The sequence below is a fragment of the Ranitomeya variabilis genome, chromosome 4 (genome assembly GCF_051348905.1).
Source record: "Ranitomeya variabilis isolate aRanVar5 chromosome 4, aRanVar5.hap1, whole genome shotgun sequence".
NCBI classification, from domain to species: Eukaryota; Metazoa; Chordata; class Amphibia; order Anura; family Dendrobatidae; genus Ranitomeya; species Ranitomeya variabilis.
Genome location: NC_135235.1, coordinates 59,623,756 through 59,650,943, shown reverse-complemented (window position 1 = coordinate 59,650,943; position 27,188 = coordinate 59,623,756). Strand labels below are relative to the sequence as shown.

Genomic DNA, 27,188 nt, shown 5'->3' with positions numbered 1-27,188 from the left:
CACCCCTGCTTATAACTTTTGCACATGACTATAAGTGTAGATTAAACTTTTTAGATAGGGCAAGCTACCACAAAAGCTTAAAAATAAGATGTAATGGGGCCTTATTCCTTAGTAGTAATGCAACTATGTGATCCACCAGATGGGGGTATGTTCAGGATAGTGCAATTCTCAGTTAAGGAACGTCCATCTCTAAGGAGAATTTGAGGTTAATTCTTTTGCATCTTGAAAGCCCTGTTAAAAGCCAAATCCAATATACAACAAGCAGCTTATCTTTATGTAACTCGTCTTTCTCTTGCGCTGCCTGGCTTCTTCAGGTGCAAAGCTGAGACATGGAAATAACATCTATTGCATTCTCTTAAATTAAGTTGCAGTGCACTGTAAATATTTATAGGAAGGAATATGAGATGGATTTCAAAATTACGAGATTTCATGTACTTCATGTCGTAAATGTTAAGAGGAATGTTGTCTGTCGGCTTGTACTGACTAGCACATGAATAGTCCTTGTGTTTGTGTGTGTATACCGATAGATATGAAAGAGAAGAGATATGAGAGGGAGATAGCTGTAAGAGAGAGCGAAAGATGGATATGATATATGACCCAATGTTCCCAATTCATCACTTGTATTTTATTTTAGGCGACTTTTATTTTTTGTCTTGTGACCTTTGCCGGTTTTTAATCTACCTTTTTCATTGTAGCACTCATGAGTTTTTGGGGTTTTTTTTTGTCTATTACCTTTTTTGCCTCTTTTAGAGCAAAAAAAACACAAATAATTTAAAATGTTGAATGCTAGTTTTTAACTTTGCAAAAGTAAAATTAGATTTTGTACTGCAGGAGGGAACTGGAGTGCAATTGCTCAAAATGTTTTGCAATCTGTTTTGTTGAAAAGTCGCAAACAATGAATTGGGGTAAAAACCTATGGATAAGGAAAACCGGGACCACATTATCAAACGAGCAAAAAATATGAAACTAAGTACAGTTGACTTACTTTTTTTTTTTTTTAAAAGGAGCAAGCTAAATAAGGAAAAATGAGAACAAGATGCAAACTTAAGTCTCTATTCAAACTATTTTTACACTAAAGTGCAAAGACTATGATTCATCGGAGAGATGGACATGAGGCACTGAGAGCGAGATGGACAGGAGGCACAGAGAGCGAAACATGGACAGGAGGCACAGAGAGCGAAACATGGACAGGAGGCACAGAGAGCGAAACATGGACAGGAGGCACAGAGAGCGAGAGATGGACAGAAGGCACAGCGAGCGAGATGGACAGGAGGCACAGAGAGCGAGAGATGGACAGGAGGCACAGAGAGCGAGAGATGGACAGGAGGCACTGCGGGCGAGATGGACAGAAGGTACAGAGAGCGAGAGATGGACAGGAGGCACAGAGCGAGACATGGACAGTAGGCACAGAGAGCGAGAGATGGACAGTAGGCACAGAGCGAGAGACGGACAGGAATCACAGATGGACAGGAGGCACAGAGAGTGAGAGACGGACAGGAATCACAGATGGACAGGAGGCACAGAAAGCGAGACACAGGAATCAGACGGTGAGAGACAGAAAGGCACAGAGTGAGAGACTGACAGGAGGCACAGACGGCGAGAGACTGACAGGAGGCACAGACGGCGAGAGACTGACTGGAGGCACAGATGGCGAGAGACTGACTGGAGGCACAGACGGCAAATGACGGACAGGAGGCACAGACGGCGAGAGATGGAAAAGGAGACACAGACTGCGAGAGACGGACAGGAGGCACTGCGGGCGAGATGGACAGGAGGTACAGAGAGCGAGAGATGGACAGGAGGCACAGAGCGAGACATGGACAGTAGGCACAGAGAGCGAGAGATGGACAGTAGGCACAGAGCGAGAGACGGACAGGAATCACAGATGGACAGGAGGCACAGAGAGTGAGAGACGGACAGGAATCACAGATGGACAGGAGGCACAGAAAGCGAGAGACGGACAGGAATCAGACGGAGAGAGACAGAAAGGAAGCACAGAGTGAGAGACTGACAGGAGGCACAGACGGCGAGAGACGGACAGGAGGCACAGACGGCGAGAGACGGACAGGCGGCACAGACGGCGAGAGATGGAAAAGGAGGCACAGACTGCGAGAGACGGACAGGAATCACAGAAGGCGAGAGACGGACAGGAGGCACAGACGGCGAGAGACGGACAAGAGGCACAGACGGCGAGAGACGGACAGGAGACACAGTAAGAGATTGATACGAAATGCAAGGGGATCAAGACATGAAATAGAAGATAGAGGTAGATATAAGATATGGAGATAAGATATAATTAAAAAGAGGGCGTGAGCAAAAGAGAGCTATGCATATAAAATGAGGAGGGTAAGATTTGAGAGAGATTGTAGACCGATTTATATGCAAGAGTGGTGATTATCAGTCAGTGCTATGGATATGAGAGCGTTACATATAAAATGTAGAGATGAGATAAATATTTGAATAGATATGAGAGGAAGCAGTTAGTCATGGCAGGAGTCAGGAACCCGCTCTATGTATCTGTCTCTTTTGGGTATGTCTGCTGTGTAAGCACTTCTTATTACTTGAACCTAGCTTTTCTATTAACCCATCTTACTCCTTCACCATGTTTACCTATGCCCTTATAGTGTCTGCTCCACTAATCCTCTCGCTCCTTTGCTATCAAACCCCAGCACTATCCTAATAATCATCTCCTCTTACCTCCCCACCTGTCCTCCTCTGCTGACCTGCTCCTCAACCTCAAATCTGTCCTAATAAAACAAGCCGCCCACTCTTTCTCCCACATGCTTTCCCTTTCTCTGCTTCTCACTGTAAGAGACATATCTCCCAACCCTGGACCCCCACAGCTCATACCTCCCATTACTACCCCCTCCTATCGCTCCCTATCTAATATGAACTACCACAATCTTTCCAACATAAAACCCGTGCCCCTGACGCCCACCCCCCTGCTCCCTCTCTCTGGAGCACTCTGGAATGCCCGCTCAATCTGCAATAAGCTTTATGTGATTCATGAGCTTTTTCTCTCGCAAACTTGCCTTCCTCGACCTCACAGAAACATGGCTAACACCCTCTGACACCGCCTCCCCTGCTGCGCTGTGTAACTGAGGCCTCCACTTCACCCACACCCCTCGCCCCGGCAACAGACATGGTGGAGGAGTGGGTCTTCTCCTTTCTTCAAACTGCACCTTTAACACAATCCCACCTCTTCCCTCTCTTATCCTCCCCTCCCTTATCCTCCCCTTTTGAAGTCCACTCTGTCCGCATCTACTCTCCCTCCAACCTCTAAGTGGCCGTCATACTGACCTCCAGGCCCGGCCACTGCCTTTATTGACCAATTCTCCACGTGGCTTCTTTACTTTCTCTCTGCTGACATTCCCACCATCATCATGGGTGACTTCAACATCCCCATTGATACCTTTCAGTCAACAGCCTCCAAACTTCTGTCCCTTACTTCATCCTTTGGACTTACTCAGTGGTCTTCCGCAGCCACCCACACAGACGGACATACACTAGACTTCACCCGTCTCTGCTCTCTAACTTCACCACCTCCCCTCTCCCTCTATCCGACCACCATCTGCTCACCTCATCCCTGTCCTCCTCACCAGTCACCCATGTCCAGCAACATGCGCACCCACGCAGAAACCTTGCACACCTAGACACCCACACACTCTCGGACTCCATTCTACCATTGGCATCCATATCCTCACTCCATGACACAGACAGTGCCGCTACTTTCTACAATGCTACTCTCGCATCAGCTATTGACACGGTTGCCCCTCTCGTCCATGGCAGAGTGCGACGTATCAATAGACAACCCTGGCACAATAATACCACTAAAAAGCTCCTACAAGCGTCCAGGGTTGCTAAGCGGCGTTGGACTCTGCCCTGTCCTTCAAACCGCACATCCAAGCTCTGTCCACCTCCTGTCGCCTCCAGCTCAAAAATATCTCCAGAATCCGTCCTTTCCTCAACCGTCAATCTACTGAAATGCTTGTGCATACCCTCATCGTCTCCCGCCTTGACTACTGCAACATCCTTTTCTGCGGCCTCCCTGCTAACACCCTTGCACCTCTCCAGTCCATCCTTAACTCTGCTGCCAGACTAATTCATCTCTCTCCTCGCTACTCCTCCGCTTCCCCCCTCTGCAAATCTCTTCACTGGCTCCCATTCCCTCAGCGTATCCAGTTCAAATTACTAATACTGACCTACAAAGCCATCCATAACCTGTCTCCTCCATATATCTCTGAACTAATCTCCCGATATCATCCCTCACGTAATCTCCGGTCCTCCCAAGATCTCCTCTCTCCTCCACACTTATTCGCTCCTCATCCAACCGCCTCCACGACTTCTCCAGAATATCCCCCATTCTCTGCCCCAACACGTCCGACTATCAACCACATTCGGATCCTTCAGACGGAACCTGAAAACCCATCTCTACAGGAAAGCCCGCTGCCTCCTCATCACTACCGGAGATACCGCCTCACCAACATCGGAGCTCCTGCAACCCTCAACCTATTGTCTCCTTCCCCATAATCCTGTAGAATGTAAGCCCGCAAGGGCAGGGTCCTCGCCCCTCTGTATCAGTCTGTCATTGTTAGTTTGTTTATTGTAAGTGATATCTGTAACTTGTATGTAACCCCTTCTCATGTACAGCACCATGGAATCAATGGTGCTATATAAATAAATAATCATAATATAAGAAAACAGAAAATGAGACGGATGAATTAGATATGAGAGGATAGATAAGAGATGAGAATTTCATATACTGAATTATCGAAGAGTTGGATAATAGACAGCAAAATATAGCAGTGAATATAACAGACCAGGAGAGATGGATTTGGGAGCAAGAAATTTGAGGGAAATATGAGGAGATATAGGTAAATATGAAAGAGAAAGATGAGTCTTAAAAATAGATGGTTGTGAAGGAAAGAGATAGGAGAAACCGAGGGAGAGACAGATAAAAAGGCAAAAAAACAGCAACACTCCAAATAGTGAAAATGATGGAAACTTTATTCGGCCATATATGCAATGCTTCAGCTAAGACAGTTGTGATATCCAAAGGAAATAAGAACCCCTATATTGCTGTGTGATCCTACCTTCTCACTATATGAAGAAATTCGATGTAATTCTTTATAAAACTTTCATATAGGTTACTAATACACCTGGAGATGTTTGACGAGAGATCCGGTAGCAGATCGACTTCCCATTGCTGAGGTCCTATTTTTTATTTAAATTCACCACTAAACCCTCCACACTTCTTTTGATCAGTGATGCAGGTGCAAGATTGGAGACCTGCACAGGATGGCGTTGCTCAACGCTGGTGCCATCTTCCAACTCATAGGGGAAGGAGTGTGCAGGGGCTGAGTGCTGACGGCTTATGAATGCCCAGTAAGCACTTGTCGCCTTATTTGCATTTGGCTGGTTGCCCACTACTGGACCGTCCCAGCTTAATCAGTTCAAGACTCCAATTAAAATAAAAACAATGGATTGTCACCACCCACAGAGGCGCCGTTCCAGCGATGTTCACGGAGGGCAACATGACATAGTTGTCACGAGCCTGCAGCTCTTTGGCTGCAGCCTTTTCTTCAGAGCAGATGCCCACCCTGACAGAATGTAGATAAGCTGCATCCAAACAGCAGCCGACCATTGGCTGCAACAGACATATGTCAAGATGTCACGTCACCGCCTGGAACTGCTGGAGGTGAGTAACCAATGTTTTTAGTTGGTCTCCCAAATTGATTCAGCAGGTGTTGTCCAATAATGTGAGACCCCTTTAAGATTGAAACATTGTCTTACTAACAATGGAAAGTCGGTCTGAGACATAAAGGAATTTAAGTCCACTACTGTGCCATTAGAAGTTAGACTGGTTGGCCACCTTTGGAGACAATTGTTTTCCTACTTGAATGCATGCAATTGGTGCTAAAAATAATTTTTGCAATTGGGTTTCATCAACAATTTTGCACCGTAGGTACGTGGCACAAAATCATGTCCCCAACACATCTGATGAAATAAAGATAATGTGACCAAACCCATTACATCATTCTGCTGCCAGCAATAGGCCGTGTAATACAGCGGCTATAGGGGGCAAAATGTTTAATGAAACTGTTGCAAAAATGATTTCCATCCCCAATTGCAGCCATTTAAAGAAGCCCTCCTCCTCCCATAAAAATTATCTTCTTAGTATATTGTAGTCATTATATTTATATAGCAATGTGTACTTACAGTTGCTCTTTTTACCTTTCTACCCAGATAATTCTTCTATTTTCCATTAGGTTTATGACATCACGTGATTAATAACTGACTATTTGAATCCTTCTAAGCTCTATATAGAAACAGGAGGTCAATTTTCCCTGTATGAGTCATAAGTCACTGCAAAAGTCAATGGCAGGGGGAGGAGGGAGCTGCTGGGTCAGAAGATGAAGAGGGGAATGATACATTCAGGGACAAGAGACTTCCTGTTTCTACATAGATCAGAGAAAAGAGAAGAATAACTGGGTAGAAAGGCAAAATGAGCAATTGTAGGTACACAGTGCTATATAATATGATGACTGCAATAAATTGAGGATGAAATCCTTGGGAGGAGGAGGGCTTCTTTTTGTAAGAAAAAAAAATTGTGGACAACCCCTTTAAAGGACTTGTGCCAAGTTAATAGACATAAGCTTTTACCTATGTATGGTGGTAACTTCCTGAGTGCCGGAGTCTGACTGATGGGACCCCCGCCAATCCCAAAAATGGGGTTTTGAAGAGTCCCATCTGATTGGAGCGTAGATGACCATAGACACTGAATAAAGCGGAGATGTGCATGTCCCACCTACGCGCCATTCATTCAGGGCTCTTCAGACCCCCAGTCTCTGGATCGATGGGGGTCCAATTGTTGAATGCCCATTGATTGGGGAGGTATCCCCTTTCTTATGGATAGAGAATAAATTCCCTATTTGACACAGACCCAGTAAGTAGGGAGAAATCTGATGGACCCTTCAAAAACACTACACTTATTACCCATAGCTTTTATGTAAGGACAAGTCTATGGCCTCCTCTACTGTCAATAGATGCAAGGAGGAGTAGAAAAACATCAAACTAACCCACAGGATTTAAATGCAGATTTTTATTTATTTTTCATCGATTAGTAGGTTTATTTGCAAGAACAAAATTGAGGTAAAAACAGGTGAAAGTAAAAACCTAGCGATCCCTTTAAAAGTTGTCCCTATATACGTAAGGCCAACATTTAATGGGGTTTCTCCACTCCTGTAAGTGGTACAGTATATCGCTAAGATATGTCATCACTTCATGGTCGGTGGAGGTCTGAGTGATGAAATTGCCACCGATCCTTAGAATGGAGGCGCTGCATTGCTAATTAAAGGGGTTGTACAGGAGTGGATAAAAAGGTCCACTTTTTGGTTCCACAAAGTGCCACCGTTGTTCAAAATAAAAGCAAAAAGTAGACCTTGTATTTTTCCAATCCTTTTCCACCCCTTAAATCTATGCAGATCCCTCCGAGTTTTTCCTGTGTAGCGCCATCTAACCACTGTGCTGGGAACTGTAACACACCACTTTGGCTGGAGCTGTGTTGCACTGCCCTGCATAGCCTCTCCCCTGCGAGTCCGATGCCGGAGGGGTCCAGCTGCGGGTTACTCCCCTCTCGCCATTAAGATTAGCATGCTCATCCGGCCAACGCTTCTTTACGGTGCGTGGCCATTAATGTGCTGCTAGACTCACTGCTATGGCAGAACATTTTGGTTTGTTTTTTTTATGTATATATTACAAAATAGTTTATTATTCAGCACCCTAAGAACACAACTTCAGTAAATCCTTCTGAAGTCACCAGGGTTTTAATAGCAGTTGACCCCCAATACATAAAAGTGGCTTCCTTACGACTATGCTAAATTCTACTCCCAGTCACCCTCCCGTCCGGGGACCTTGTAGTGTTGCTCTCAGTCTCTTAGGGTCCTTGTTGGTGTCTTGTCCTACAAAACTGTACATGTTTTTGATTTGTTTGGTCCGTTCTCTCCACCTTCGGTCTCTAGTGAAAAAAACAAAGAGGAATGTTAAAAGTCGGCGAAGGGTTCAGGTTGCCCCCTGTGGTTACAGATTTCTGAACGTTTGTTTTTCTATAAATCATTTTTTAACACTCCTTCCCTTCTGGCAATTTCTGCATTTTTGTCTTGACAGAACATTTAATACACACAAGTCTCGCAATTCATCACATGACAATATATATGTGTTATGATGCGTGTATTTCAGTGCCAATTTTCAAGTACAAAACTGCCTTATTCTGACTTCAAAGTAATGAAATAGAATCCAGATAACCTAGTTTCTAATGGAGCCAGTGTCTTCCTTCTGTCCATCTTGCTCTTCACTGCCTGTTGTCCAGCACAATCCATCTCTAGACAGATTCAGTAAGTGGGAGCGAAGCTTCGTCTCTCTGCTCCTGCTCTCCTGTCTGTCACACTGCATGCAGCCATAACAGAGAGGTGTAGTTTTAGTTCAGTCAGGCAAGTCATTGCACAGTGCTCCCTGGAAAGTGCGATAGAGTAATCTCCATCACATATAATGCGGGCAGAATGCAGATATAGGGGAGTCACCCTACGCAAGAATTGTGGCTGGCAAGTTACATAGCATTAAAATCTGAACAGTTGTTGGACATATTAGACCGGTACATGCACCAAAGTCTATCTTTGTGTTCTTCAAAACCATTCAGCAGGTTTTTGCTATTTAATCTAAGAGCAGCTTGATGTAGGGACTGAGACCCTGATTCTAGTGATGTCACCTACTAGGCTGCATATTGTAAACATATCGCTGTTTTATCAGTTTGGAGATTATTACTGGAGGACTAGTTGTCATGTGTCATGTAGTCCTCTTGCTCTGTGTAACCCAGCCCCCACCAGTGATTATCAGTTTTCTGCCTATGCACAGTGTACACAGAAAGCTGCCAGTCAGTGGTGAGGACGGGTGTTATACAGAGTTCAGCATTTAGAGAACTGCTAGATCTGCAGCAGAGAAAACAAGTATTTTATCAAAACTGCACCAAGCAGCCCAGTAAGTGACAAATCGCTGGAATCAGGGTATCTGCCCCTACATCATGCTGCTCTCTGATTGCATTTCATAACCCTAGTCACAGATTTTCTGTAATGCTGAGTATACTAAGGCTACTTTCACACTAGTGTCGTACGACGCACGTCGCAATGCGTCGTTTTGGAGAAAAAACGCATCCTGCAAAGTTGCCCGCAGGATGCGTTTTTTCTCCATAGGCTTACATTAGCGACACATTGCGACGCATTGGCAGACCGTCGGCACAAAAAAATGTTACATGTAACTTTTTGTGCGTCGTGTCCGCCATATCCGACCGCGCATGCGCGGCCGGAACTCCGTCCCCTCCTCCCTGGGCATTAAAATGGGGCAGGGGATGCGTTGAAAAACTGCATCCGCTGCCCCTGTTGTGCTTTTATTTCACAGTATGCATCGGTACGTCGGCCCGACGCACTGCGACGGGCGCATACCGACGCTAGTGTGAAAGTAGCCTAAGCAAAAAGGCCCTTTTACATGCATCAATTATTGTCCCTGATCATTCACTGGCTGACTGCATCTTTTATTGGGACCTAAAAATCAAAGCTGACTGGGGTGCTTGTTTCATTTTTTTTTTTTACCAATCCCAGGTAAAACTCCAAAAAAAAATTCAACTGCAGTCATCATTTTCTGAGTATTTAATGTTTACAATGAAGATTTTAAGTCCATTTTGTGGTCACATTTAAAACGAGTGAAACGACAGTTCAAACCAAGAGAGAGCGTTTAGTGCACCCTTGGTGTGGTTGAGCTGTTCGGTCCGGCATCCCTCCGTATTTTGCATCCATCTCCACCTCCTTTTCCTTGATTGACAGCTCTGGCTTTACGGAAGCCAGCAAAGGGTGGAGATAGATGGAAAAATAAGTACAGGGAAAGCTTCACTAAGTGTTAAGCCACACGAGGGGTGCCCCGAGCTCCTGTGCTCGGTGTCACGGTTCCACCCCTCAGGGTGTCTGGGATGCAGTTACTGACAGCTCGGCTGTCCAAGCTGGTACAGAGGCGTACTGAAGCTGTCGGTATTTTGATTCACAGCATGACCATCCAATCTGGTTCAGGGTGTGCTGAACTGTCTGTGTGTTTATTGACAGCTTGACTATCCAATCTGTGACTGGGAGGCGTCGGCTGTCTCAGGTGATCACTATCCCGGGTAATTGCCATGCTACTTAAAGCTTCTTTCACACTTCCGTCGGTCGTCCTGCGTCAGAGTGCAGTGAACCGACTTATCGACGGACGTTGAAAAAATAGTTGAAAACGTGTGCAACGCATCCAGTGTTATGACAGATGCATTGCATGATTCCCTGGCTGAATTTTCAGGTATAAATGTCCAGGTAGGAGAGAGAGAGATTTTCCTCGGGTTGGAATTTGCTTCCTGGCATGCTCAGATGGAAAAACTGCATCAGTCACTGGATTCCTGCGTTTCACAGTGTGCACAGGATCCAGTGTCCATAGGCTCCCATTCTGTGCAACGACGTATGCCGCAGGAGGCGTCGGGGAACGTTTTTCCACTGCAGATAAAAAACATTCATTTGAACGATTTTTCCAAAAGACGGTCCGTCAAATTCCGCAGGATCCAGTGCATGACGGACAAAACGTGTGGCCATCCGTCGCGATACGTCGCTAATACAAGTCTATGAGAAAATGCAGGATCCTGCAAATTTTTTTGCAGGATCCTGTTTTCTCAAAAAACGACGTATCTCAACGGGGCTACAAAGACGGAAGTGTGAAAGAGGCATTAGCCGTGAGAAGTGACTAGCATCACACTTGCTTTGTACGGTCATTTCGTGCTGAAAGACGCCCTTTAATAACTTCCATTAATTTTTAATGATATTTCATTGGCCAATGTTTACTGTGTATTCTCTGCCAAAAGAAAAACATCTGGTAAAGTTGACCTGACCCAGCTAGCTTGACAAAGTCCTAAAAAGAAAAACTTGTATGTTAAAATTATTTTTTTCATAACTATTTGGCCACCAGAGGAAACCAAAAATGTGCTTTCTGGACTGATATAAGACCTATGTGAAACAAAGTTTGAAAATACCAAGCTGCCCTTCTGATTTGTAGGATATCCAGACCCTGCGGCACTTCTCGCAAATGTGTAAAATAGTGTCATATAAATGATATTGACTCATGGTAGACAATTATATCCGCATATATATAAAAGGGCCGGATACTTTTCTTACAATAAACGGCATTTTGGCTTATAAATAATCTAGCAATAAACAATGTAGAACTGTGGAGAAAGGTTGAACTTGATGGATCTGTGTGGGTTTTTTTTTTCAACTTGTGTAACTATGTATCAATAACTTTTCTGTATAACTTTGTGTTATTTTTCATACACCTACTGAGAAAAAACAGAGCTGAACATGTCTGGAATGTGGGATAACGTTCCTGGAATCAGCACCTGCTCTTTCACCTCTTTTTCTGTGACTGTAGAGAAGCAATGGTGTAGAAGATCCTAAAATGCCTTTATGCAATTAGCTGCAGAGATGTTGCAGATATTGTTTAAGCATGTCGCTCATTAAGATCCAGTATCAAACCCATGTAAATCTATGACCGGGGTCTTACATCCATAATATGCATAGGGAAAAGCAGGTAAACCATGGGCCTTTCAATAAGGTTTAAAATATGCAAATTATGTGCAATTTGTTGATGGTTTTGAAACTTTTGGAATCACAGGTTTTTTTCTTACAGCACCATGGTTGGCTATAGACCACATATGCAAAATCTGACCCTCAGGGTGAGTATATTTGGCCCGCCCAGCATCGCCCTTTCAACTGTATTGCCATCCTGGATGGATGGGGAACATGGAGAGGTGAGTATTTTTTGTAATGTGTGGCCAATTACACTTTATAGAACACTACTTGGGGCCTATCATACTGTATGGAGCACTATGCGGGGCCATTATACAGCGTGGAGCACTATGTGGGGCGATTGGGGCCATTATACTAAGTGGAGCACTGTGTGCGGCCATTATACTGTATGGAGAACTATGTGGGACATTATACTGCATGGAGCACTGTGTGGGACCATTATACTGTATGGAACACTATGTGGGGCCATTATACTGCATGGAGCACTATGTGGGGCCATTATACTGCATGGGGCACTATGTGGGGCCATTATACTGCATGGAGCACTATGTGGGGCCATTACACTCCATGGAGCACTATGTGGGGCCATTACACTGCATGGAGCACTATGTGGGGCCATTATACTGTATGGAGCACTATGTGGGGCCATTACACTCCATGGAGCACTTTGTGGGGTCATTACACTGCCCGGAGCACTATGTGGGGCCATTACACTGCATGGAGAACTATGTGGGGCCATTACACTGCATGGAGCACTGTGGGGCCATTATACTGCATGGAGCACTGTGTGGGGCCATTATACTGTATGTGTCACTTTTTGTTGCTATTATACCGCATAGAGCACTTTTTGTTGCTATTTTCACAAATGTGTCTTGCCAACCTGATACAGGTGCTTCTCACAAAATTAGAATATCATCAAAAAGTTAATTTATCTCAGTTCTTCCATACGAAGTGAAACTCGTATATTATATAGAGTCATTACAGACAGTGATCTATTTCAAGTGTTTATTTCTGTGTATGTTGATGATTATGGCTTACAGCCAGTGAAAACCCAAAAGTCATCTCAGTAAATTAGAATAAATAACAAAAAAACACCTGCAAAGGCTTCCTAAGCGTTTAAAAAGGTCCCTTAGTCTGTTTCATTGGCTCCACAATAATCATATTAATGGAAAGTGGGTGGAAGGAAAAAGTGCGATAGAAAAAGATGCACAAGCAACCGGGATAACCGCAGCCTTGAAAGGATGGTTAAAAAAAGGCCATTCAAAAATTTTCAAGAGATTCACAACGAGTGGACTCCTGCTGGAGTCATTGCTTCAAGAGCCACCACACACAGACGTATCCAGAACATAGACAACACCAGAAGTATCTTACCTGGGCCAAGGAGAAAAAGAACTGGACTGTTCCTCAGTGGTCCAAGGTGTTGTTTTCAGATGAAAGTCAATTTTGCATTTCATTTGGAAATCAAGGTCCCAGAATGTAGAGGGAGAGTGGAGAGGCCACAATCCAAACAGCTTGAGGTCTAGTGTGAAGTCTCCACAGTCAGTGATTGGGGAGCCATGTCATCTGCTGGTGTAGGTCCGCTGTGTTTTATCAAGACCAAAGTCAGCGCAGCCGTCTACCAGGAAATTTTAGAGCACTTCATGCTTCCCTCTGCCGACAAGCTTTTTGGAGATGGAAATTTCATTCTCCAGCAGGACTTGGCAACCTGTCCACACTGCCAAAAGTACCAATACCTGGTTTACCAACAACAGTATCACTGTGCTTGATTGGCAGCAAACTAGCCTGACCTTAACCCCATAGAGAATATATGGGGTATTATCAAGAGGAAGATGAGACCCAACAATGCAGACGAGCTGAAGGCTGCTATCAAAGCAACCTGGGCTTCCATAACCCCTCAGCAGTGCTACAGGCTGATCGCCTCCATGCCACTCCGCATTGATGCAGTAATTGATGCAAAAGGAGCCCCGACCAAGTATTGAGTGCATTTATTGAACATACGTTTCAGTAGGCCAACATTTCGGATTTTAAAATCATTTTTAAAGCTGGTGTTATAAAGTATTCTAATTTACTGAGATAATGACTTTTGGGTTTTCATTAGCTGTAAGCCATAATCAGGGACGGATTATCAGAGGGTCAATATGGGCGGTAGCCCAGGGCCCAGTGGCTTGGGGGGGCCCTGGGCCACCGCAGATTGACCCTCTGATAATCTCGCCGGAGTGTGCCCGGCCCGCCGGCATTTATGTGCCCCGCCCCCCGAACCCGGTGGGCAGAGAGAGGGGGTCCGCATCGGGCCCCTTCTCATCTGCTCACCGGGCCCCTTCCGGCGCTGCGGCGCTTTCCTATTGAGGTGCGGGCGCTCGCCCGCACCTCAATAGTTAACAACAGCGTCAGCCGCCAGCCAATTGGAGGCTGGCAGCTGAAGTCGGCCGCAGCTCACACGTCGCCGGCGTCTGACGTCATTGTCAGTCGCCGGCGAGTGTGCACGGCTGGAGGGAGCTCGCCGCATGGAGCGCTGGTAAGGTGAGGAGACTGTTTTTTTGTTTTTTTTTTATAAGCTAACGGTGGACTGTGGACACATTGGGGGCAATGCTGGAGACACTGGGGCAGATTGCTGGAGACACTGGGGCAGATTGCTGGAGACACTGGGGCAGATTGCTGGAGACACTGGGGCAGATTGCTGGAGACACTGGGGCAATGCTGGAGACACTGGGGCAGATTGCTGTAGACACTGGGGCAATGCTGGAGACACTGGGGCAGATTTATGGAGACACTGGGGCAGATTTCTGGACACACTGGGGGCAATGCTGGAGACACGGGCAGATTGCTGGAGACACTGGGGCAGATTGCTGGAGACACTGGGGCAGATTGCTGGACACACTGGGGGCAATGCTGGAGACACGGGCAGATTGCTGGAGACACTGGGGCAGATTGCTGAAGACACTGGGGCAGATTGCTGGACACACTGGGGCAATGCTGGAGACACTGGGGCAGATTTATGGAGACACTGGGGCAGATTTCTGGACACACTGGGGGCAATGCTGGAGACACGGGCAGATTGCTGGAGACACTGGGGCAGATTGCTGGAGACACTGGGGCAGATTGCTGGACACACTGGGGGCAATGCTGGAGACACGGGCAGATTGCTGGAGACACTGGGGCAGATTGCTGAAGACACTGGGGCAGATTGCTGGACACACTGGGGCAGATTGCTGGAGACACTGGGGGCAATGCTGGAGACACTGGGGGCAATGCTGGAGACACTGGGGGCAATGCTGGAGACACTGGGGCAGATTGCTGGAGACACTGGGGGCAATGCTGGAGACACTGGGGCAGATTGCTGGAGACACTGGGGCAGATTGCTGGAGACATTGGGGCAGATTGCTGGAGACATTGGGGCAGATTGCTGGAGACATTGGGGCAGATTGCTGGAGACACTGGGGCAGATTGCTGGGGACACTGGGGCAGATTGCTGGAGACACTGGGGCAGATTGCTGGAGACACTGGGGCAGATTGCTGGAGACACTGGGGCAATGCTGGAGACACTGGGGCAGATTGCTGGAGACACTGGGGGCAATGCTGGAGACACTGGGGCAGATTGCTGGAGACACTGGGGCAGATTGCTGGAGACACTGGGGCAGATTGCTGGAGACACTGGGGCAATGCTGGAGACACTGGGGCAATGCTGGAGACACTGGGGCAGATTGCTGGACATACTGGGGCAATGCTCGAGGACACACTGGGGCAGATTGCTGGACACACTGGGGCAATGCTGGAGGACACACTGGGGCAATGCTGGAGGACACACTGGGGCAGATTGCTGGAGACACTGGGGCAGATTGCTGGAGACACTGGGGCAGATTGCTGGACATACTGGGGCAGATTGCTGGACACACTGGGGGTAATATGCTGGAGACAATGGGGCAGATTGCTGGACACACTGGGGGCAGTGCTGGACAATTGGACATACTGGGGCAGATTGCAGGACACTGGTGGTAATATGCTGGACACACTGGGGCAATATGCTGGACATACTGGGGCAGATTGTTGAACACACTGTCTGGGGGCAATATGCTGGAGTCAGATACTGGGGCAGATTGCTGGAGACACTGTCTGGGGCAGATTGCTGGTTACTGGGGCAATATGCTGGACATACTGGGGCAGATTGCTGGACACACTGGGGCAGATTGCTGGACACACTGGGGGCAGGATTGGAGGCATGGGCAGAATGTAGAGACGGGGCAGAATGAAAGACATGGGGCAGGATTGGATCATGGGGCAGGAGAATACGATGGAGACAGATGGGGCTGGATGGGGAGATCACATGGGGTAGAATGGATACTCATGAGTGCAGGATGGGAGAACATATGGCAGGAGCCAGGAATGAGACACACGGGGCCAGGGTGGGGAATATTATTACCATAGGGGCTAATTAAGGGATATTATTACTGCAGTGATGTATTTATTTTATTTTTTGAGTATACTGTTTTAAATGGGGGGGGCGGTCCTATTACTGTGCAGAGTGACTCTATATCGCCTTTTTTTCTCCATGTGTAATGTAGAAGTTGTGAAAAATTAAGTAATGTGTTCTGCAAGCAGAGCTCGAGATAACTGTGTCATTTCCTGCAGAAACGAGTCCTGGCTGGAAGAAATGATGGCGGTCTGTGCTGGATGAAAGATGAAGGACTTCACCTAGAGACGTCATTGGTGAGTCAGTGTTACCTATACATTGACACTATACACTATACTATATACAGAGGTCCTGTGTACAATGTCACCAGTGATCTCTGTATTACCTCTACACAGACACTGCATACCAAGTACAGATCTCCTGTGAATACTGGCACTTATGGTGATAGTATTGTGTTTTGTTTTTTTTATTATTACTGATCAGTATCAGTATTGTAGTATTCAGTCACTATGTGGTGGTAATATGTGGTCTGGAAATGGTGTTGTGGTATTTGTCCCTTGAATGTGTTATTTGGTCACCAAGTGGTGGTAATATGTGGTCTTGACCTGGTGCGGCGGTATTTGTTCCTTGTATGTGATATTATTCGATCACTGTGTTTGTAATTTGTGGTCTGGTCATGGCGCGGTGGTATTTGTTCCTTGTATGTGATATTATTGGTCAAAATATACCTAAATTATATTGCAGATTTTAACAAATATTTTATAGGTTACAGTAGAGTAGGGCCTGGCCATTTTTCTGGAATAATCTGGTTCGGGTATAATATGACCCCCCCGTCACATGACCCCCCGTCACATGACACCCCCCCCCCCCCCCCCCCCCCCGTCAGGCCCTGGCTACCCTTAATCCACCCCTGGCCATAATCATCAACAGAAATAAACTTGAAATAGATCACTCTGTTTGTGATGACTCTATATAATATAGGAGTTTCACTTTTTGTCTTGAAGAACTGAAATAAATTAACTTTTTGATGATATTCTAATTTTGTGAGAAGCACCTGTACATTTGGGTGTAGAAGATCACTGTGTATTGTGAATGGCAGATCTTCCATTTAGCCTATGTATTTGGATCCCATATTAAATGAATGTTGGTTTGCTTTGATGCTGAAGAGGTTAACAACCCTTTCTATGCTGGTCAGAAACATGCTGCTCCTTTTCAGCTGCTATGAATCTGGTTAACTCTTTCTATTAAACCTGGCCAAACCCTCTCTGCCTTACCAGTGTAAGCTCTGCTTCCTTGCTCCTGGTAAGACACTGTGCTGTCTGCTTAAAGCTAAGCAGTTGGAGTTGCAGTGTTCTGTAGTTTGCTGTTGTACGTGTGTGTATCCCCTGTTCCCTTTTCCCATTTAGTTTATTCCTCCCAGTCCCTATCCTCCTCCCTATTGGCTAGTGCTTTTATATGATAGAGGTTTTCTGTTATCCCTGTTTAGTCTTTGTGTCAGGTTTACCTTTCATTTCTGTCTCATGCCTCAAGGGGTGGAGGAGGGGACAGATTAGGGTTTTTATAGGAACATAGTAAGGTCGAAGACTCAGGCCTCTCTACCTTTAAGAGTTCCCCTGGATAGGGATAGTTAGGGTTCCAGCTCCAGATACAGTTTGAGGCCCCTCTTCCTTAGTGAAAACCCCAACAGCGTGACAACAGTATGAATCACTTTTTGTGGCCGTTGTACTTTATGGAGCACTATGTGGGGCCATTATACTGTATGGAAGGCATACAGAGCCCATTATACTGTGTGGAGGACTATGTGGGGCCATTATACTGTATGGAAGGCATACAATGCCCGTTATACTGTATGGAGCACTACGTGAGACCATTATACTGTATGGAGAATTATGTGGGGCCCTTTATACTTTATGGAAGGCATACAGAGCCCATTACACTGTGTGGAGGACTATGTGGGGCCATTATACTGTATGGAAGGCATACAGAGCCCATTACACTGTGTGGAGGACTATGTGGGGCCATTATACTGTATGGAAGGCATACAGAGCCCATTATACTGTGTGAAGGACTATGTGGGGCCATTATACTGTATGGAAGGCATACAATGCCCGTTATACTGTATGGAGCACTATGTGAGGCCATTATACTGTATGGAGAATTATGTGGGGCCCTTTATACTTTATGGAAGGCATACAGAGCCCATTACACTGTGTGGAGGACTATGTGGGGCCATTATACTGTATGGAAGGCATACAGAGCCCATTACACTGTGCGGAGGACTATGTGGGGCCATTATACTGTATGGAAGGCATACAGAGCCCATTATACTGTGTGGAGGACTATGTGGGGCCATTATACTGTATGGAAGGCATACAATGCCCATTATACTGTATGGAGCACTATGTGAGGCCATTATACTGTATGGAAGGCATACAGAGCCCATTATACTGTGTGGAGCACTATGTGAGATCATTATACTGTATGGAGAATTATGTGGGGCCCTTTATACTTTATGGAAGGGCTGTGTGAGGATTAAAGTTGGGTAATTCTACTTTTATAAAATCTCCAACTTTCCTCACAAAGATTACAGAACTTGGATTTAAAGGGGCCCTGTGACATTTGATAACTCTTTACCTGAAGATATAGGGTTAATCTGAAGATAAATATCATTAGGTTCCCGGCTGCCATGATGTAAGCACGGCTGATGGGAGAAAACAAACTATTCCTCCCAGGAGCCGTGAAAATTCAGCCATGCAGGCGTCGCTACAATCAGCACTCACAGCATTGGGAGCTGCGGCTATCAGTACATCCCGGCACTATGACTGACAGCCGGCTCTGCAGTGCATCAGTATGGTGGCCATGCACTTTTCTAACACTATTTGCCTATAGATTAACCCTATATGTACAGATAAATAGTGTTATCTGACATGAAAGGTTCTCTTTAAGGCAGTAGAAAAATAGGTGGTACAGGACTATCCTATTTATGACCAGGTATGTCATCCAAACTAAAAAAAAAATGAAAAAATAAAAGAAAAAGAAAAAACCGTAGGTAGATAAACAGCTATAAAAATATAAAGAGCAAGTGCATGTAGTTTTAAAGCTATTAATCTATATATTTTTTAGTTGAAAAATGTATACATATGTGCATACAAAAATTGTACATATATGTGCCTGTGCTATAAAAACGACATCTGAAGCAAAAAACAGATCCATAGTAAAGTGATAAATGGGGTCGTGATACGTTTCCATTCACAGGCGCATGACTATTTGTAAATACATTTATCACTTTACTATGGATCTGTTTTTTGCTTTAGATGTCGTTTTTCTAATTTAATTAGAAGCACAGCACAGGCACATATATGAACAATTTTTGTATGCACATATGTATACATTTTTCAACTAAAAAATATATAGATTAATAGCTTTAAAACTACATGCACTTGCTCTTTATATTTTTATAGCTGTTTATCTACCTACGTTTTTTTCTTTTTCTTTTCTTTTTTCATTTTTTTAGTTTGGATGTGGTGTGCAGCTTTGTCTGAATACTTTATTCAAGGATCCACTGTCCAACTAGTTTTTGCCTGTGATGTTGACCTAATATAGAATTCTATTATCATACTATCAAATAATAACGTATCACTATGTTTGTGTTCCCATGCTTGGATTTTTAATATTTTGTAATAAAATTTATCTGTATTTTAAAATTCGTTTTGCAATGGATGCTCTTTTTCCCTTCAATTTATATTTATGAGGGGTTTGTGGTGATACTATATGTTTAATAGAGGAAATTATTGGCTCATAAAATATGTGATTTACTTTATACATAAGTGATTTAAGATTGTATTGATATAGTTTTTAGACTTGTTTACTCTGACCTCAGTGTTTCAGAGTAGAATAGGGTTTTGTGGATTGAGATAGTCTATCTGTACTGTGCTTCATGCTGCCCATAGTTCCCGAAATAAATTACTGACGGATTGTACTTTTTTCAGTATATTGCCGAGGTGTCAACTTTGGAAAGCTCTTTGCAAGGTATTTCTCGATCAGATGGTCCAAGCAAAACTTGAAGTGGCCTTCTTTTGGGGTGTTCTCTATAAAATGGCTTGGCTTACCAACTTTGGAGGCAATAATTATAGATACAGTTTCGTCATTTTTAAAAATTGAAACGGATGTAAATGTAAAAATAAGAGAAGATAAATCTCAAACATGATGCCCTGAGGCCCAAGAGACAGGAGCATCTTTACGGTATCTTTGGAGGATCTTAGCGCTCAGGTGACAAAATTATATGGGAGAATAAAAGTTCCAGAGTGTCCACCTTCCTGCCACCCACCTGGGTCACTGCATCGCCAGGTCACTACTGGGGAGGGACTGGGAACAAGTAAAACCTAGTGGACAGTACAGGGTCAGTATTAAACTATAGGGGTCAACCTACATTATAGGAAAATAATCATTTATGGGCGCCGAGAGCACGGACTGAGTGAATTGGAGGTCAGAAGGCGAGGGACCCTAGAATCGTGTGACTCATGAAACGATGGGTAAGCTGACAGCCCTGTATCATGTGTAGTCTTCTATTAGATGTGCTAGACACATCCGAGACTTCCGTAATCTAGAAGCAATGCTGACCATACGGTAGTATGTTGATGTGTGGGGTGTGAGATGCGTCAGTGTTTTACTCTTATCAGTCACCTGATCACATGGAACAAACAATTCATCACCCGCACTTTGGACTTTGAATCCCTTTGATGAGATCACTTGTTATTTAGACCATGACCTGATTTCATTCTCCATTATCTAACCAAGCAGAACCGATTGCACAGCCTAATGGAGGCACATCCGGGCCCTGAATTATTGCTATTCTGACAAATTACCCGTCCGAGGCAATGACGCTCATCATACAAGACCAGATCATTCTTCTCAATCCAAGGGTTGATCGTTTCGTCAACCCCTTTCTGGTTAAGCCATAGCCTGTCCTGGCAGGGTTACTGCATAGACAGTCATTGTCAGTAGGGATCTTTGCTCCCTCTTGACAATCTCCCCATCCTGTAAGGAGTCGCTTTTAAATTGGGGCGAATTCCGAAGTAAAACAAATGAGGAATTGTCTCAATGTCTTTGCAAGAGTTTTCTACAGGAGAAAGTTGCAAATAATGGCCCAAACTGTTGATAAATGCGCCAGTTTTGATAGTGCTAAGAAAAGAGTGCAGGATTTATTATCAGTGTGCATTATTTTCAACTTTCCCCCATTTATTTACTCTACAGATAGAAAACTGGCGCAAATCTATGCCTTGTCATAACAGGTATAGATTTTAATTTCTGATTTAAAAAGGTTGTCCACATCTCCTAACCGCGGAGGTTAGCACCCTAAGATGTACGACAGTGGCACAACCTCTCAACGAAGGCTGAGCCTAAAGCAGTCCCTATGATTGTCCCTATTAATACCAAAGACCTATAGGAAGGATACTGCATAGATATAATGAAATCATAAATGAATAGTAACACCCCATTAGGGTGAAAGAGATAAATTGATGATAAACATTTGTCATCTCTTTCTCCCTAGGACTCGGCTTTCATTGAGCAGGGGTGCCATTGTTATACTCTTTAGGGTGCCAACCTCCGCGGTTAGGTATAGGCATACATTAGAGTATTCTGGGATCAAATATATACATATATCTACCCTGACTTCCAGCATTATGTATTTTATGTAACTTTATAGCTGTGCACCACCGCAGGCACCTAAGATGAGTACAGGCTGTTTTTATTTTACATGGTGTAATATAGTAATGGTGGAGGTATTATCTGAATAATGGACAACCCCTTTAAGGACAGGCCAACAGGCATAAACAGTTTAATTCAGTTTGTTACTAACTACCTGCCTGTTGTGCCTGGCGCTGATCTCCGCCGGCTCTGAGTGGTCACAGACCGCTCCTGCCAACGATTCTGCAGCTTCCACTGACATCACATTGTCAGAGCCGCGGCTCCTCTTCCACTCTGCTCTGCTCCGATGTCCCGATGATTGACAGCTAGCTCCCTGCCATTTAACTGCGGGGAGCCAACTATCAATCAGCATGTCATTGACAGTCTAGCCCCATCGCTAGAGCAGCCCAGAAGAAATGGTGCTCTGTTGATGTGGAGCAGCTGAATTGCTGGCAGGAGCGGTCAGTTACTACTCTGAGTTGGATAGAACAGGCACGTAGTTAGTAACTACCTGCCTGTTAGCTTTTGGTTCATAGTAAAAAAAAAAAATAATAATATAGTCCTGGATAATCCCTTTAAATGTAAACCTGGTAATCTTTGCACAGCTGATATTGCTCATGGAATCTGTAGACTGACACACATTTCCATTATTGTACACCTGCCTGACCACAGGCTTAACAGAAAGGTGCATTTTCAGTTCTGGGCGGGCAGGCAAGATATTGGACAATAGTAGACACAATGCATCTTGGGAAGTGAAGGGAAAAAAAGTTAGTTCAAGCTCCTAGAGTGCTGGCAGAATGCTAATAAAGAGGAACCACTGACTCCAAACCAGTATATAGCAAATGACAGAGCAAGAAAAATACTAGCTAGAATGTGCCAGAAATTGTTTCAAGAAACATTGGTGAATAAATGATCTTTGCTCATGGAACTAAGAGAATGTTGTAGGACGTTGTCTTGACGCATCAACGCCTCATATTGGACACTAGTTACCTTTCTTAGCCCCAACATCATTTTCCTGTAGCTTCTTCTGTTCTTCTAAAGCCTTCATCTTTTCGTCATACACATCAGCTTGTGATTTCCATTGAACTCGGTTATATTGAAGTCCGTCAAACATGGGTGTAATTTCTTTATGAAACCGTGAAAATTCCTAAAAGCGGTAATTAAACATGTAGAATGATCAGCTCAAGTCACATAAGGTCAACATTATAATACACCGTCCATATCATATTAGGGAGGTCTGTGTTCCCATTAGTTTTTATCAGTTTAGTACAAAATCACATCTGGACACAAAGAAGTCTTTGCCCGTAGATCACCATATTTTTCACCCGAAATGTATGGAACACACGGAAGCTTCCAAGTTCTTAATATCTCACAAAAGAGAATGTACAACATATTAATCTATGTGCAGGCAAGCTATGTTTCCTTTCTATAGAGAATGGCCAGACCAGTGCTTTACTCCTCGTGTAGTGTAGATTCCAGATAATGTATCCCTTATGGACAGTTTAAAGGGACACTAAATGCAGAAAATGCTCAAAAATAAAAATATCACCGCATTTCCTCCATTCAATGCTCTTTTGCTTTGATCATAGTTTGTCTTCTCTTGCTATAAGAGCTAAGAAATATATAAAGAAATCTCAGTGTGATTCAGAAGATCAGCCATGTTCCTCCTATCATATGTCTGGCTGTACAAGAAATCCAGAACCAATTTATGGCTTCTGTTACGAATGAAAGACAAGACCCAGATGTGAGCAGAGCTGTAGACATGCAGGATAAAAATACTTTTTCAGATTACACATACAATTAAAAAAAAATATCGATATCAAGCCAGGCAAGCTTCAACTTCGTGGTATGGGGTTTATTAAAGTGAAATTCATGTATTTTGGGTAAAAATCATTTTTACAAGTGGATGCTATACATTTTTATTAGCCATTTTCTGCACTTTACATAAGGTATCAGACATCATATATAGAGAGATTTATCTTTGGGGCCTATTATATAAGTTAGGAAAATGAATTTACATTACATTACTAATATTTAGTTATTACATGAAACGCTGCCTTTACAAGCAGAACCAATTTGGGTAATGGGGGACATAAGACAGGGAAAATCAAAGCCCCCATGGGTGCTCTCGCTGGCATAATTTATTCTCCATTTACATTGCTCGTAGACAATACACTGTGCAGAATTATTAAGCAAGTTGTATTTTGATCACTTGATACTTTTTATACATGTTGTCCTACTCCCAGTTTTTCAGGCTTGAGAGACAACTACCAATTCAGTAAATCAGGTGATGTGTATCTCTGTAATGAGGAGGGGTGTTGTCTAATGACATCAAAACCCTATATAAGTGTGCTTAATTATTAGGCAACTTCCTTTTCATGGGCAAAATGGGGCAGAAGAGGGATTTGACGGGCTCTGAAAAGTCAGAAATTGTTAAATGTCTTGCAGAGGGATGCAGCAGTCTTGAAATTGCTTTTGAAGCGTGATCACCGAACAATCAAGCGTTTCATGGCAAATAGCCAGCAGGGAAGCGTGTTGGGCAAAAAAGGCGCAAAATAACTGCCCATGAATTGAGGAAAATCAAGCGTGAAGCTGCCAAGATGCCATTTGCCACCAGTTTTGCCATATTTCAGAGCTGCAATGTTACTGGAGTAACAAAAAGAACAAGGTGTGCGATACTCAGGGACATGGCCAAGGTAAGGAAGGCTGAAAAACGACCACCTTTGTACAAGAAACATAAGATAAAATGTCAAGACTGGGCCAAGAAATATCTTGAGACTGACTTTTCAAAGGTTTTATGGACTGTTGAAATGAGTGACTCTTGATGGGCCAGATGGATGGGCCAGAGGCTGGATCAGTAAAGGGCAGAGAGCTCCACTCTGACTCAGACGCCAGCAAGGTGGAGGTGGGGTACTGGTCTGGGCTGGTATCATAAAAGATGAACATGTGGGACCTTTTCGGGTTGAGGATGGAGTGAAGCTTATTCCCAGACCTACTGCCAGTTTCTGGAAGGCAATTTCTTCAAGCAGTGGTACAGGAAGAAGTCGGTATCGTTCAAGAAAAACATGATTTACATGCAGGACAATGCTCCATCACATGCCTCCAACTACTCCACAGCGTGGCTGGCCAGTAAAGGTCTCAAAGAAGAAATAAAAATGACATGGCCCCCTTGTTCACCTGATCTGAACCCCATAGAGAACATGTGGTCCCTCATAAAATGTGAGATCTACAGGGAGAGAAAACAGTCCACCTCTCGGAACAGTGTCTGGGAGGCTGTGGTGGCTGCTGCACGCAATGTTGGCCGTTAACAGATCAAGCAACTGACAGAATCTATGGATGGAAGGCTGTTGAGTGTCATCATAAAGAAAGGTGGCTATATTGGTCACTAATTTCTTGGGGTTTTGTTTTTGCATGTCAGAAATGTTTATTTCCAAATTTTGTGCAGTTATATTGGTTTACCTGGTGAAAATAAACAAGTGAGATGGGAATATATTTGTTTTTTATTAAGTTGCCTAATAATTCTGCACAGTAATAGTTACCTGCACAAACAGATATCCTCCTTAGATAGCCAAATATAAAAAAAAAAAAACACTCCAACTTCCAAAAATATCTTTTGGGTTGATTGAGAACATAGTTGTTGATCAATAATAAAAATAATCCTCTAAATTACAACTTGCCTAATAATTCTGCACACAGTGTAGAGGGACTAGTAGCTCTGATGGGTCATGCACTAGGACTTGGTGAAGAGGAGCGTTGCTAGGGCCTGGGGCAATTAAAATGTACTGCTATGGCTACTTGAGAAAGGGGCAATCACTGCAGTGGGCGCTATTGTGACTATTGGGTGAAGCCCGACTCCCATTACTAGAGGAAGATGAGACTCACAGCTGTGAGTAATAGGGGAAGTCTCTGCTTTGACTGCTGGCTGAAGACAGGCCATTATTTCTGTGACCACTGTAGGAGGAGACGGTGGAGCACTGTGACTACTGGGGAAACTGGTACTGCGCTGACTGCTAGTGGAGGTGGATGAAGGGACTGTTGCAGCTACTGATGAAGGGCACGGAAGGTGCTGCTATGTATATTGATGGATTGGACTTACACTGGAGTTAATAAAGGGAATCTGTCAACTAATTTTGGGCCCATAAGCTGCGGCGACCGGCATCAGGGGCTTATCTACAGCATTCTGTAATGCTGTAGATAAGCCCCCCATGTAACCTCAAAGATAAGAAAGACAAGTTAGATTATACTCACCCAGGGGCGGTCCCGATGCGGTCTGGTCCGATGGGCGTCACAGTCCGGCGCCTCCCATCTTCATACGATGACATCCTCTTCTTTGCTTCCTGTCACGGCTCCTTCGCAGGCGTACTTTATCTGCCCTGTTGAGGGCAGCTTAAAGTACTGCAGTGCGCAGGCGCCTGGCCTCTCTGACCTTTCCCGAGGCCTGCGCACTGCAGTACTTTGCTCTGCTCTCAATATGGCAGATAAAGTACGCCTGCGCCAGAGCCGCGGCAGGAAGCAAAGAAGAGGACGTCATCGTATAAAGATGGGAGGCGATGGACCGTGACGCCCATCGGACCTGACAGCACCGGGACCGCCCCTGAGTGAGTATAATCTAGCTTGTTTTTCTTATCTTTCAGGTTACATCGGGGGCTTATCTACAGCATTATAGAATGATGATGTCGGTGGCCGCAGCTTATAGGGCCCAAATTAGGTGACTGATTCCCTTTAAAAGGGGCCTCAGCTATACTGAGACATGCGAGTTAATGGTGTGATTGCTACTGGGTGGCACTAGATTGACTCCAAGAAGCGAGGCTGCAACAAAGCTGTGACTGCTGAAAGTGAGAGCAGAACATGGCATTGACTATTGGGAGGGAGAAGGGCATATGGCTGTACAGGTACTGCGGAGGAGCTATAACCTAAATATTACTGACAGTTCTAAAAAGTAAATACAGAAGAGAAGTAAAACAGCACCGAACTGTGTAATATATAGATTATATACAAAAATGTCTTAAGAACTAAAGGAGGAAGCAATGATGCTGAAAACTGAGGCTGGGCTTATTTGTACGCTGTTGAGAAAATCAAAAAAGAAAACATGTTATCGGAAACGTACATGAGGTTTTACAGAATTGGATGCAATAATGGAAAAATATTGTTCATATCTATTTTCAGTTAAAGAGTTGTCCGGCCTTGGAGTATAAGTTTGCAGTCACTCTATGTGACTGCAGACTTGTGAACCTCACAGCGCATACAGTATGCACGATGAAGATTCTCTGTTGTCTACAGCGGGTGGCAGTTGCATGACTGCAAGCATGTGATTTGCATACATGCAGTCACGTGCCAACTAGACCGGCACAGCTTCACTCAGTGCAAGTGAATTGAGTGAGGCCGGACACGTCTAGTCAGAATGTGGCCGGAAATATGCAAATTGCATACTTGTGGTCACATGACCG

The 27,188-nt window shown here is 44.5% G+C and overlaps 1 protein-coding gene across 1 annotated transcript in view; it reads right to left on the bottom strand.

Moving 5' to 3' along the window:
* Positions 1 to 6,753: 6,753 nt before the first annotated feature.
* PDE6C (phosphodiesterase 6C) overlaps positions 6,754 to 27,188 on the bottom strand; it is a 116,077-nt gene continuing 95,642 nt past the window's right edge. The window contains exons 22-23 of the mRNA XM_077257063.1: positions 22,732 to 22,888; positions 6,754 to 8,017 (exon numbers count right to left, since the gene is read on the bottom strand). Coding sequence (XP_077113178.1) covers positions 7,962 to 8,017; positions 22,732 to 22,888 — 213 coding nt within the window. The 3' untranslated portion in view covers positions 6,754 to 7,961. The remainder of the gene's footprint in view (positions 8,018 to 22,731; positions 22,889 to 27,188) is intronic.